The sequence below is a fragment of the Marmota marmota genome, unplaced genomic scaffold, assembly GCF_001458135.2.
Source record: "Marmota marmota marmota unplaced genomic scaffold, marMar, whole genome shotgun sequence".
Lineage (NCBI taxonomy): Eukaryota > Metazoa > Chordata > Mammalia > Rodentia > Sciuridae > Marmota > Marmota marmota.
The window spans coordinates 1,080,188-1,095,482 of record NW_025999992.1 but is presented as its reverse complement, the minus strand read 5'-3'; the positions used below and the strand labels follow the sequence as shown (position 1 = coordinate 1,095,482).

Here is a 15,295-nt window from a genome sequence, read left to right as displayed (position 1 = left end):
AGAAACAAATACTTTAGTAATTGCTTGAACACCTAGAAAAATGCGAGCTAGTAATTTTAAAGACATCTTTATTTTTTATCTATTTACCCAATCCAAATTGAACTTTTTTAAAAAAATCATAAACTAAAAAGTGTTTGGATCCATTTCTTATTCAAATTATAATTTTTGAGGACTCATTTATCTCTGTCTATTTTGATCCTATGTACATGAGATATGGGAATAAGGACATATGTAGACACAACAACACAATACACAGGTGTGCACACATACACAACACAGGGAATATTTTGTAAGAGGAGCTCCACACATAGGAGGCAATGTTATAGATGTTTATTAAAATCTTTATTAGATTTAACCTGATAGAAATTTAAATAGAGCCCATCTGACATTTATATTTTGACTTAATTATAGGGCAGTCCTGTACAGCTGGAAATGCCAGATATAAAATTTAACAGCTATGCAGACACTAAAAGCAAAGGTTCAGACAGACAGACAGCCATTTCTTCTTGATGGCTATTAGATCAGCATGTTCATGTCCTTTTTAGGATTTAGTAAAAAGAATTTTTTTAATGTATTTCAGAGTTAACCCTAGGAAAATTGGCCTCTGAACAAGACATCCCTCTCTTTGGATCCTGTGTGTTCCTTATTTTACATCTGACTATACTCACACTCCATACCTTTATTTAAATGATTCCATCCCCCAGGATTGTCCCCTGAATACTCATCAAAGTTCCCTGTGTCCAGGTTCCTGATTGGGTACCAACTGTCACCCAGCGAGGGGTGATGGGGATTAAGAAAAGACAAACATTTAGAGAGAAAGGTGGCTTCAGGTGGGAAGCTGCCCTCTGGTTGAGAACAATGATCCAGAGCTGGCTGTACACATTTATTGTATGGTTTTATCATCAGAAAGTTGATTGTGAGAAAGTTTCTGGAAACAGGCAGGCTTGAAGGTTACAGCACAGCAAAACATTATGGTTACCATGCTGTGTTCAGAATCCTCTGTTCTTAGAAGCCAGTGTCTGTGACTCAAGGTTAACACTGGCATTTCTGGATATTTTCCCAGAGAGACCAAGGGCCAGCATTGCCATAGCAACTGGGAAATGTTAACCCTGTACTTGTGCACAGGGAAATGTTAACCCTATATTTTCATATGGAGGAATACTAGCACAAGCGCACCACAACCACAAGTTAGTCAGACACCTTGACTCTCAGCACCACACCCCATACTCAATTTAGTCCTTGTGCTGTGAAACCCTTTTGAGGAGAGCATTTGGCAAACACCTATCTCACAGCAGGTGGGTTTCTTGGCATATTTTAGCCACCGTCCTTTTTAAGGTATGGTTGATGATTTCTGTTTTCCTGTAGATTGGGATCTCCAGAATACATATTTCCATTATATATGCAATATTTTGCTCACTCATAGATCAGTTCTGCAATGAAAGATAGTCCGTGTTAGTTTGTATTGAGGGGAGCCCATAACTTGGGATCAGCTCCTTTAAGAGGACTCTAGTTTTCTGAAGTCTTTTCTGTTCTAGTAGAATCAGCCTGACTCACAGAGAAGGTATCTACCGGTACAAGCAAATATTTATAAGTTCCTATGAATGGGCATTTGGGTAAAGTATGCTTGTCAGTCATCAGAAGGCTATGTTTTTATACCCTAAGTGTGTATTAGACTTTGAATTGTTTGAGTGCAGAAGACACAGTTCTGAATCACTTGCTGAACAGTCCACTAGAGGCATGGCCCTCACAAGTGGGCTTGATGAAATTGACACCCTTCCCCTAGTAGCACTCTCCTTGGAGTGTTTCATCAAGAACAGAGGGTGCTTCAGGAAGAGGGGTGAGCCTATGCAATTTCTGTCTGCACCTGGCACTGTTGTCCCAGAGTCCCAACCCCATTCTTTGCCCCTTTTCTCATTATCCTCAGTATAAACAGATTTGGAATTGGTTTGCTACAAGCTGAGATGCTAGGGCCCTGATAAAGGAGTTTGTCCTTCCTGACACTTTTGACTGCCCTGTCAGCAGCCTGATTTCTCCTGGCCACCCAGGTATCAATTGTCTCAAGGCAGGATAGTGCACGATTACCACCTGCTATGGGGTGGACACAGCCTGTATTATTAACAGTATTTTCAAGGGCAGTCTTAGTGTCCTTTTCTCAGCTGTGAGGAGTCCTCTTTCTTTCCAGGTATCTCCGTGTGCATGTACCATCTTGGAGGCATGTTTTGAGTGAATATAAATGCTTACCTTCTTTCCTTTGGTCAGTCAGAGCTCATGTGAGAGAACTTAACTTGGTTTTCTGGGCTGATGTTGTTGGCAGCAGAGTCATGTGCCATGACTGCAGAATACCCAGGTATCCACTGGCCATTGCCTATGAACTTGCTTTCATTGGTGAAGACACTTCAGTCTGGCTCAGTGATAGGCTAATCAAGCAAGTCCCACTTGCCAAAGAGTCTCCAAGCTTTCTTTTTTTTTTAGAGAGAATTTTAATATTTATTTATTTTTTTTAGCTTTTTTCCGGCGGACACAACATCTTTGTTTGTATGTGGTGCTGAGGATCGAATCCGGGCCGCACGCATGCCAGGCGAGCGCGCTACCACTTGAGCCACATCCCCAGCCCAGTCTCCAAGCTTTCTGAGCAGTCACATTGTATTGGTCCATTGTCATCTGCTGGCAACAGGTTTGTTTGATTTAAGGTGACACAGTTTCTCTTGAAGTTGACATTTAGATTGTCGAAAAGGATGGCCTGGAATCTCCCTACCCTCCCAGCAGTCAGCTGACACCCATCCTTCTGTTTTAGTAGGACAGGCCTTGATGAGCAACAAACCCAGTGATGGATTGTCCGAGTGGGTTTCTCAGCCTCTTGTGGTAAATCACTGGTGTCAGTCACACCCCACAGGACCCTCCTTTCATGGTGTGGTCAAGCTGTTCCCACACACAGGCTACTGGTTGCAGTATACCTCCAGTGTGTGTAAGAGAACTTCAACATCTGTACCTTGTTTCTCATTCATGAAGAGTCTTAACACCTTCTGTGAGTCAGGCAGGCCTAGGGCAGGGGCTCTCACAAGATTTTGTTTTAACTTCTCAAAGGCAGCTTGGCCTTCTGTGTACAGTGAAATGTTTTATTTGTTCCTTTTAAGGCCTCATGCAGGAGTTTACCTACGAGCCCAAAATTAGCGACCCAAATATGCAGCATGCTGACTGTTTTGGTCAGCTTTTTCAGTGCTGTGACCAAAATTCCCAACAAGAACAATTTTAGAGGAGGAGAAGTTTATTCCAGAGTTCCTGGGTTCAGAGGTCTCAGTCCATAGGTAGCTGACTCCATTCCTCAGGGCTTGGGCTGAGGCAGAACATTGTGGCAGAAGACTGGTGGAGGAAAGCAGCTGGGAACATGGTACCAGGGAGCAGAGAGCTCAACAAGGAAAAAATATAAATCCCAAAGGTGTGTCCCCAGGGACCCCCCTCCTCCAGCCACACCCTGCCTGCCTACAGTTACCATGCTGCAGCTGTCAGGGGTTAATACACTGACTAGGTAAGACTGTCATAACCCAGTCACTTCATGTCTGAACTTTGCATTGTCTCGTGAACTTTTGGGGGACACGAAATATCTAAATCATAACACTGACATTTCCAGGAACCCATGAACCTGTCTCTGGTTTCTGACTTCTTTAAGGCTTAAGCTAGCCTGCTTCTGCTCCGATATCAAGATTCAGGTTATTGGCTAATCTGGAATCCCGGGTAGGTGACTTGTTTACAAAATAAGCCACTTTAGTAGACATCTCATATCCACATGAGGTGCAGTGGTTTAGCTCAGCAATAGTATTTGAAAATCAGAATTCATAGTTGGGAGTTGGCTATAAGCAGGTCATCTTCATATTGTGAAAGGATTCCTTTATCCAGCTATGACTCTCACAGCTGACACTTTAAAACTTTAATTAAACAGTACAAAAGATTTTTAAATCCCTGAGATAAGATACTCCAGCAATCCTGGATGATTATTTTTTCTTGAAGTCCTGTCACTCAAAAGCAAACAGTGATTAGGGATTCCTTTTCAGAGTGTTGCAAAAGAACTCATCTTTTAAACTCATCTTTTAAATCTAGCACGTTGAACCAGACACAGTTACCTGACATCACCATGTCAGGTATGGATTAGGTACTGTGTGGCTGAATATCAGAAACGATGTTATTTATAGCTCTCAGGTCTTGCCCAAGTAAGTATTCATCAGTGTGTGTGTGTATACATGTTTTTTTTTTTTTTAATTAAACAGCCAGGATTGCGGTATTACAGGGTATTTGGCAAAACTAACCAAATCCATCTTTTAAGAACTTGTCTACAATAGGCTTCAGATCCTTATCAATGCTTCCCTCTTGAGAAGGTATTGTTTCGTCTAGGGGCAGTTTACCACTTCCTTAAACAAAATCATCTTTGTGATGACATTGATCAGCCTTCTCAGAGTCTCTTTGACCTACAGAGAGTTATTTACTTTTTTTTGCTTTGGTACCAGGGATTGAGCCCATGGCCACTTAACCACTGACCACATCTTGTTGTTTTGTTGTTGGTGTTTGTTTTTTTTTTTTTTAATTTTGGAAAAAAAAAATTGGGACAAAGTCTCACTATGTTGCTTAGGGCCTTGTTAAGTTGCTGGACCTGGCTTTGAACCTGCAATCCTCCTGCCTCAGCCTCTCACCCTCCCAAGCTGCTGGGATTATAGGCATGTTCCACCATGCCTGGGTCAATAGAGTGTTTTTTTAAAAAAAAGGGTCTATTACAAATTGATTTATAAGTTTTTAAAAAATTGAGTATATTCTTTTCATCTATGTGAAAATTTATTGTTTTAATGTATAAAAAGTTGACATTTTTGTTTTTGTACATAAAATATAAATATCATTTGATCAATTTTGTTAACAGGTTTCCATTACTGTGCTCATTTATAATAACAGCCTTGCTCTGAAAATTCTTTTAACATTCACACTTTCTTTTGACCTTAATGTTCTTTTCTTCTGAATTTCAGATCAAATAAACTTGGGTAAAAAGTAAACCCTGCCTTTTACTGAATGCTTCATAAAATGTTATAAAAGATAAATACTCTTTTTAATTTTTTTAATATTTATTTTTTAGTTGTAGTTGGACACTATCTTTATTTCATTTATTTTTGGACACTATCTTTATTTCATTTATTTATTTTTATGTGGTGCTGAGGATCGAACCCAGGGTCCCACATGTGCGAGGCAAGCACTCTACTGCTGAGCCACAACCCCAGCCTGATGAATACTCTTAATATCTCATTATTTGGGGTGTTATGGATTAAGATATGAAAAACCCTTAGGGTGATTTGTACACATTTGAAATGATCAAAAGGATTGTTGTTGCTGTTTGCTATTTTATTAACACACATAAATCCCATAAAATATTTGAAGTAAGACTCATCAGTGAATGTTTCCTTCAGTGGTCTGCCTCCTGGCAATTCAAAGTTTATCTTGTATGGCTATTACTGGAATCACTTGAGAGCTTACTGCATATTCAGAAAACCAGGCTCCATCTCAGAACTGCTGACTCAGAGTCTTGTTTTAATAAATTTGATTTATTGTTGTACAATTACAATTTGAGAATTACCCTTCTAAATCACCATAACACTCTCACATGAGGAAAATACACAATTTATTCTGATATATAACATAACAAAATGTATACACTTGTTTTGATGCTTACTTACTTCACTTTTTCCTCAGAGTTAGATCATATATAGGATTATTGTATTCAAAATTATCTTATTATATAATGGAAGTCCCTCACCTACAAGAGAGCCATTTCTTCTAGATCTCATTTCAACTTCAGTTAAATTTTAAAAACTCTGTGAATGACTTTGTGGTCAATATGCAATTTATATGCCAATTTTCATTCCAGGAACTGATGACATTCAGGGATGTGGCCGTTGATTTCTCTGAAGAGGAGTGGGAATGCCTGGATCCTGCTCAGCAAAATTTATATAGAGATGTGATGTTAGAGAACTACAGAAACCTGGTCTTCCTGGGTGAGGATTACTTCCCTTCAGAATTCCTAATTATTTTCAATATTTAATTCCCTTTCCTTGCAGAATATCTTTTGAGGTGTTTTCTGTAAGAATGAGTTTCACATTTGTAGTTTCAAGAAAAAAGGGCATTTTGGGGTACAGATAGAATATTAGTTACATTTCTTTTAATCTTTAATCTCTCCCTTTCTTGGTGTGACATAGTATTCTAGATAAGTGGTACTTAGCGTAATTCAGTGATGTAAAATATTGTGACCTACACATAGCAGAGGACACAGTTAAGAGGCCCAAAGGTCAAGGAGGAAGCCAGACTTCAAACTGTTGATTGAGAAGTTATCCCAGCAGAGAAGATATTTCAGATGCTTAGTTTTCTTCCTGTTGTTGTCATAGAAGAACACGTACTGCCTTGTCTGTCATGCTTTCATATTCAGTAAAGCCTCCTGATTGTCCTCCAGTGAGGTCACAGTTCATCCCAGTTACCCACCACAACACTTCCCTTTGCTTGTGAGGGTCAGCAAGATCTGACAGCTCTTCCTTGATGTTCAGGTCTCTAGGAAAGCTGGGCAAGTTTCCAGAGACCTCCAGGTCAAACCATTGTAAAATATTAACATCATCAATCAGTTTCTCTGACATTACTTGTATATTTATTCATTAAAATTCCCTGATCAGAGCTCTTTCTGAATATCTATAATGGATTTCCTCAGAAATTTTCTGCCACGTAATGTCAAGATTCACAATGGCTGCTCTGTTGGTCTATAGTCACAAGTATAAATTGCACTTATACACAAGGGTTTATAAAATAATGCATCTGTGGTTATTTACAATTTTGTTGGTTAAATTTTTTTTCCTCTCATTTTGTAGAGTAGGTTTCATTACATCAATTAATAGTGTTATATTTTGTGATTAGATGACAATTTTCATTACTTCACAAATTAGGACAATGTAAATTGAAATTAAGCTATGCATGAGCCTTGTTTCTGTTACCAATAAAATTTACATGTGCTTTTACTTGCTTGTATAAATATTACACCTGTATTTTTAAAGACTTTTATATTTTATCTGGATTGGTTTTTCACCTGCCAATGTATATAGTGATGGAAATTTCCTATATGTGAATGTGATGGAGATTGAATTCAGGGGTACTCTAATAATGAGCTACATCTCCAGCCTCTCTTTGTTTATATTTGGAGAGAGGACCTCACTAAATTATCATGGATGGCTTTGAATTTAAAATCCTCCAGCCTCAGAATTGCTAGTAGCTGGGATTACTTGCATTCCCATCATTTATATATTGTTGAGTTTGTTCTTATTTATAGGAAAAAGACCATAGCATTTTCATGGTAGCTTTCAAAAATTTTGTAGTTCTGTTTATCAATTTATGTTGTTTGAAATTTTAATTTTGATCAAAAACCAAAAAAAAAAAACTTGTTTTCTCCAACATTTCAAGTTTACTGTTCAGCAGTGTTAATTCAATTGTTATGCAGTGTATCTCCTGAAAGTTTCCCTATCAGAAAGCTAAAAAATCAATTCCTATAGAAACAAGGCCTCATTTCTGTGTCCCCCATCACAAACACCATTCTCATTTCTGTTCAGAAGGCACTTTTTTGTTTTGTTTTTAGTTTATATATCTCATATTAATATAATTCTGCAGAAATTGTCTGTTAATGACTTATTTCAATTAACATAATGTACTTAAGATTTATCCTCATTATAGATTTTAGAAAATTTCTTACCTTTTTTGACTTAAAAATATTCTATGCTTTTTATATTCCATATTGCCTCATCCACTCATTTCAAGGAATATTTGGGTTGCTTCCACATGATGGCTCTGTTGAATGATATTGTAACAAACGTTGCTGTGCAAATGTCTCCGTTTGCCATATATGTAAAAGCTTATTATCACACTCAGAATTCCTTATGCCTATTTTTCTAACTTAATTTCAATATTAACTATTGAATCTGGTAGCTTTTAATATATTTTTAAGTCATAAAACAACAGTCTTCCAATTTTATTTGTATTTTGAATATTTTTAAAGTAGTCACACAATTTTGAGTTGCCAGACAATTTCTAGAATAGCTTTTTCTGTTTCTGCAAAAAAGTAACATTGGGAATATGATAGATATTATATGGACTTTCCAGATATTGTTGAGTAATACAAACATCTTTCAATTTTATCTTTCAGTTCTTGAACAAGGCCAGTTCAAGAGTATTTAATCCAATCTATTAACCTTTGTTTCATTCCCTACAAGTTGGTCGATCTAGTATAATAGTCCATTTGCTAGTGGAATATTGAGTACATACGTCAAATTGGTTTAAAATGTCTTTCAAAGTCTTCTGTTTTATGATTAACATTTTATGGGACTTTTCCTTTACAAAAAATGGGGATTGGTGTCTCCTAATATTACAGTGTTGCTTTCTATTTCTTCATTCACTTCTCTCCATCTTATCTTTTTATATCGGGGAAATGTGATGTGAGTTGAAAGTCTATCTAGTCTTATTTCAGTATCCTAGGGAAAGGTTCCTTTTATCTTTATATAATATTCTGCTTTGCCTCTTTTCAAAGTTTTTTTTTAAGTTAAATTCTATTTTATCTCGTAACTTTTTGTTTTAAGCTACATTTTGCATATCATCACTTTTTGGCCCGGCTTTCTTGTGGTCATATTCTCATATTCATATTTTCATATTCTTTTGCTTTCAGTCTACTTATGTCCTAGATTTAGAGTTTCCTGTAGATCACATACCATTGTGTCTTAGTCAAGCTTTTTGTTTTGATTAGTGTTTGGTAATAATGCATTCATAATCAAGTAAATTTCTACAAATGAAGAACCCATTCCTCCTACTTTGTTAGCTGTTTTCTGTATTTCTCATGATTGTTTTACCCACTGTGTGTGTGTGTGTGTGTGTGTGTGTGTGTGGTGCTGGGGAGTGAACCCAGGGCCTTGTGCATGTGAGGCAAGCACCTACCAACCAAGCTCCACCCCAGCTCCTCCCACTTCTCTTAATGGTCCAATTTGTGGTTCCTTGCTTTTCATGGTGACAAGCTTTCATTCCTCCCCCACTTCTGTTTACACTTTCTATGGGAATTTATTCCCTCATTTTCAGTGAAACTTATAAAGTTTGCTGTAAGTTCACACTATATTTTAAACTGGTAACAAATTAACTTCATTATAAAATTCGGCATATTAATATATTCATTCAAAATTATGTTGTTGAAGATTTTGTACTGTATTCCCATTTAAAGTTTATGTTGATTTTTACACTTTTGTCTTTGAAATTCTGTTTCAAAATTAATTTATAACCCATTGTTAACAGTAAAATAGAATTGTATGTGACTTTTTTTCTGCCAAGAAAACTGTATTCTTTTCTTTATGAGTTGTGGTGTTGTGCAGATTTATTCTTCACTATGAAAAATTCCCTTAGTGTTTTTGGAGGACAGCTCTAGTGGTGGTGAACTTTTGAGCATTTTTGTATTTTAAAATCTTTTATTTATTGATTTATTTTTTCAATTTTGAAAGATAGTATTTCTGGATACAATATTCTTGGTTGGTAATTTTAAATCTTTTACCCATTTGGCAATATTCCCCATTCCTTTCTGCCATGTAAATTTCCCTTTTTAATGATGCATCTTTTTCTCTGTGCTTTTCAGATTCTCTTGAATTTTTAAACTTTGATTAAATCATTCTTTGAGTCTTTCTGTTTGCCCTACTTTGAGATAACTGAGATTCTTGGATCTTGATTTGTTTTATTTATAGTATTCATAATTGTTGACTTTCTTGTTGGTACTGGGGATGGAACTTAGTGGTGCTCTACCACTCTGTTACATAACTCAGCCGTCTTCATGTTGTAAAGTTTTTGACAGACAGTACATTGCTGAGGCTGGCCTCCTGGCTTAGCCTCTCAGATTGCTAGAATCAGTTGTATACAATCACCCGCGACTCTCTCAGACAGTCTTTTAAAAGAATTCTTCACATACACAATTTCTGCTTATTTCTCTTAACAAGTTTTGTCTGAATTTTATTTAGTTTTCTGTGTTCCTGGTTAGGTCACTTTACTTTTTTCAAATGGGGAGTGGTATCTTTCAGTAATTAATGACTCCCACTTTCCTCATGTTTAATTCTTAATATTTTGTTACCTAGGTTAAGCCATCTTTGTTTTTATGTGCTGTACTATTTTAATTGATTTATCCATTTAAAAACCAGTAAACAGTAAATTATATAGTCATTTTTGTAAATAGTCTGGAAGTGTATAAAGAAATGAAAAATAGGCAAGCACAGTGCTACATGCTTGTAATCCCAGCTAATTAGGAAGCCATGCAAAAGGATTTCAAATTCAAGGCAAATCACAGCAACTTAGTGAAACCATGTCTCAAATGATTTTTAAAAGGTTTCTGTTGTAGCTCAGCAATACAGGACCCATGGCCTTAATCCCAAGCACCACACATATAAAAACATTAACAATAGAATGAATGACCCTGTGATCGAGAAATGTAGGTACTAAATATGTATCCACAAAAGAAATCAATCAGCATGTTGAGGAGATACCTCCACTACCATGTTCACTGCAAGCATTGTTCACAATACTGAAACATGGACTTATGTTCTGTGCCCATCAATGACTGAATGAGAAAAACTGTGGTATTTATACATGATTACTATTTAGCCATAAAAGAGAGATACTTCATCATTTCAACTGACCTTGAATGAATATGCAGGATTTTGCATTAAATTAAATAAGGCAGACAAAGAAAATAAGCTGAAGGAGCATCTGACTCACAGGTGGAAGTCAGAAATGCAGAGAATAAAATCGTGGTCACCAGGTACTGGATTTTGTGGACTATTGGCTCTACACTTTTTTTTTTTTAGTTCTAGGTGGAAACAATGCCATTATTTTTACTTATTTATTTTTATATGGTGCTGAGGATCAAACCCAGTGCCTCACCTGCTGTACACAAGCACTCACCTCTGAGCCACAACCCCAGCCCCTACACTTTTTTTAAATCGGCAATCAGGTCAATAGTTGTAGTTGTATTTTACCACATGATGAGTGTGGTGTGCTGTACTCTTGTTAAATACTAATTGAATGAATGCAATGCTTTCTAAGCATAAGACTTGATAATTTTACGGAATAATGCATGCATTAATCCACTAGGATTAGTCATTTTACCATGTACATGTACTTTATAATACATGGTATACTTAGTATATACACAAAATTTAACTTATCAATGAAATAAGTCTACAAATAACAAAAATTTAAAAACATGAAATACAAGTCCTGTGTATTGGCTTCATCCAGGTAATGTGGTCATAGGCTGTGCTAGGTTTTTATTGCCTCTCATGCTTTTTTTTAATGGTGAATCTCTTTTGAAGCATGTGTGTGTATATTTTCAACTTATAATTTAGTTCATATTTCTTTTTTAGAGTCCATAGGCTCTTTGCCCCTGTTGACCGTCTCTGTGGTATTGTCATCCAAAATCTCTTATCTTCAAGTCTTTATGTCATGACAGACACAAACTAATTTTCAGACAGTACCTAAGAAAGCCACAAATATTTGCATGTGCTTCATATTTCCCTCGTACTACTGAGATTGTAGGGAGTTGGTAGATTTTATTCTCATTGCACAATGCTATATTATGGAGGAGGGTAGAGTGTGATTGATAAAAGGAACATAGTTTTCTTCCCTCTGCTATATTCCTTTCCTTAGTAATGTACTCATCTTGGATCCCATGTTCTCTAAGATGGCTTGGGCAGTTCTCACAAAGTAATTTTGTCTGAACATTTTTATTTAGTCTGCATATTTCTGGAATAATGATGGTCTTGGATTTACTGCTGATATCCTGACATGTGTATAATTTTATATTATTGTTGCAAAATATATTCATTCAGTCCAGTAAGTAAAATGATTGTTATTTTTATTTATTTCAGCCATGACTTCTCATCATACCCTTGAATCTCCACCAAAGCAGGAAATAAAATATTTGTTTCAAAAAATAATGAAGGGAAGGTATGGAAATTGTGACTTTGAGTATTTACATCTAAGAAAAATGTGGGAAACTGCAAGTGAGAATGAAGGTCAGAAATCATATTACAAGGGACAAAACCAATTAGCAGTGACTATTCATAATGAAAACTTCACTGCCAACAGCCATCAAAAACATTTAATATTCTAAAAGAATTAAATTTATGCCAGTTTCTTTTGAGGAACTATAAATGTCTTTTTAAGAATATATCCAGAGCAGTTTTGAAGCCTATATTTCCTCTGAAAGGAAGTGTGGAAAATCTGAAAAGAGATCTATTCCATGCTTCAGTTTTTAACTTGACCCTTTTCAAATGTAGCATTGAGTTAAACTTCTAGTCAAATGTTTGTATAGACAAGAGATTAAAAGTGAGGGGGACACAATGGGCGGGAAGCTAGTGAAGAATAGAGCTACTTGGGTCAGAAAGAGGGACGGAAAAGAGGGAGAGGATATGGGGTAGGGAAAGTAGAATTAATTGGACATTATTACTCTATTCACATATATTATTATATGACTGATGTAACTATATAGTGTATAACCAGAAAGATGACAAGTTATGCTCCATTTATGTATGATGTATCAAAATGCATTCCATGTACAACAATTGGAACAAATTTTAAAACATTAAGGACAAGTTCTGAAAGTGATCTTTTGAGAGTTCCTTTACACAATGTCCATTATCCTGCAATAAAGCAATAATTCCTCCTTATGCTCATACAATTTTAATGCTTTTAGGGAGTCCTTACTTACCCACTATTGCTTAATGAAAATTCAGATACAGATTTATGAAAAGTATCTACATATGTAATGAAACAAGTAACACCTTTAGCCAGGTCTCTGCCCTGATTACCAGTGTGCTTTTATTAGTGATAAAAAATATGAATATAGAATAACTTATAAAAACCTTAGTATTGGTTGCAGTGCCAGAAATCATGAATATTAATATGTTCACTTTTCAAAGAACATTTATTAACAATGTGGGGAAGCCTTACTTCAGTGCTCAAAACTTACTCCCATCCAAATATTCATAGGCAAAACAAGCCTTGTGAGTGTAAGGTGTATGAAGGAGCTCTTCATCAAATTGCAAAACTTACTCTATAGAAGAGAATTTATACTGGAAAGGATTCTTATGAGCTTAAAGAATATATCAAAAAATATGTTTTTAATTAAATAAAATTATAAATATAAAAAAGAGAAGATATCAAAGCATTTCATTATTCAACCCTTTCTAAACCCCACAGATACCATGACAGTGATAAACCCTACAAGTTTAAAGAATGTGGCAAAATTCTTAATCAGAGATCACCTTCTGTTAAACATGTGAGGATTTATGCTGGAAAGAAGCCTTGTGAATCTAAAGAAAGTGACAGAGCCATTAACAATTGCTCAACTTCTTCTAAACATCTCAAGCAGCATAGCAGTGACAAAATAAAAAGCTCACTTGATACTCAACACCTGATAATATCTTCTGCAGGCAGATCTTACAAATATGAAGAATGTGCCAAGGTCTTAAAAAATTTTTCAATTCTTACTCAACACCAGAGTACTCATACTGGAGAGAAGCCCTACAAATGTGAAGAATGTGACAAAGGTTTTAATCGAAGACCATTGTTTACTGACCACCAGATAATTCATACTGGAGAGAAGCCCTACAAATGTAAAGAATGTGGCAAAAGTTTTAATCAAAGATCATATCTTAAAGATCACCAGAAAATTCATACTGGAGAGAAGCCCCACAAATGTACAGAATGTGACAAAGCTTTTGTTCACAAATCACTGCTTACTCGACACCAGAGAATGCATACTGGAGAGAAGCCCTACAATTGTGAAGAATGTGGCAAAGGTTTTGTTCAAAAATCGCTGCTTACTCAACACCATGGAATTCATACTGGAGAGAAACCCTACAAGTGTGGAGAATGTGGCAGAGGTTTTTATTACAAATCAAACCTTACTCAACACCAAGGAATTCATACTGGAAAGAAGCCCTACAAATGTGGAGAATGTGGCAAAGGTTTTAAACAAAGATCATCTTTGAAAGATCACCAGGGTATTCATACTGGAGAGAAGCACTACAAATGTGAAGAATGTGGCAGAAGTTTTTATTACAGGTCAAACCTTACACAACATCAAAGAATTCATACTAAAAAGAAGCCCTACAAATGTGAAGAATGTGGCAAAGTTTTTGAACAAAGATTATATTTTAAAGAGCACCAGAGAATTCATACTGGAGAGAAGCCTTACAAATGTCAAGAATGTGGAAAAGCTTTTAAACGAACAGATAATCTTTCTCTCCACCAGAGAATTCATACTGGAGAGAAGCCCTACAAGTGTGAAGAATGTGGCAGAGCTTTTGTTCATAAATCACTGCTTACTCAACACCAGAGACTTCATACTGGAGAGAAGCCTTACAATTGTAAAGAATGTGGCAAAGCTTTTCGTCAAAAAGAACATCTTATTTGCCACCAGAGAATTCATACTGGAGAGAAGCCGTACAAATGTGAAGAATGTGGCAAAGATTTTAATACAAAATCATTGCTTACTGAACACCAGAGAATTCATACTGGAGAGCGGCCCTACAAATGTGAACAATGTGGCAAAGCTTTTGTTAAAAAATCACCACTTACTCGACACCAGAGGACCCATACTGGAGAGAAGCCCTATAGATGTGAAGAATGTGGCAAAGATTTTAAGCAAATATCAGCTCTTAAAGGACACCAGAGAATCCATACAGGACAGAAGCCCTATGCATGTGAAGAATGCGGCAAAGCTTTTTATGACAGATCAAACCTTGGTCAACACCAGAGAATTCACACTGGAGAGAAGCCCTACACGTGTGCGCAGTGTGGCAGAGCTTTTGGGCACAAGTCACTGCTTACTCGACACCAGAGAATTCACACAGGAGAGAAACCCTACAGTTGTCAAGAATGTGGCAAAGCTTTTAGTCAAAAAGAAAAGCTTATTTACCATCAAAGACTTCATACTGGAGAGAAGCCATACACATGTGAAGAATGTGGACAGGCTTTTATTCAAAAATCACAGCTTACTCAACACCAGAGAATTCATAGTGAAAAGAATTCCTCCACTTGTGAAGAATGCGGCAAAGGTTTTTATCACAGATGAAGCCTTACTCAACACCAAAGAATTCATACTGGAAAGAAGCCCTACAAATGAAACATTCTCCCAATGCCTCAAAGGATGGTTCAACCCTTATTCTACACAGGAGGAATCAACAGAGAGAAATAGAAATTTTTTAAA

General features: G+C 36.3%; 1 protein-coding gene across 1 annotated transcript in view; it reads left to right on the top strand.

The window, feature by feature from the left end:
- LOC125617873 (zinc finger protein 43-like) overlaps positions 1–15,295 on the top strand; it is a 33,373-nt gene extending 18,078 nt beyond the window's left edge. The window contains exons 2-4 of the mRNA XM_048806732.1: positions 5,900–6,026; positions 11,949–12,027; positions 13,282–15,295. Coding sequence (XP_048662689.1) covers positions 5,900–6,026; positions 11,949–12,027; positions 13,282–15,160 — 2,085 coding nt within the window. The 3' untranslated portion in view covers positions 15,161–15,295. The remainder of the gene's footprint in view (positions 1–5,899; positions 6,027–11,948; positions 12,028–13,281) is intronic.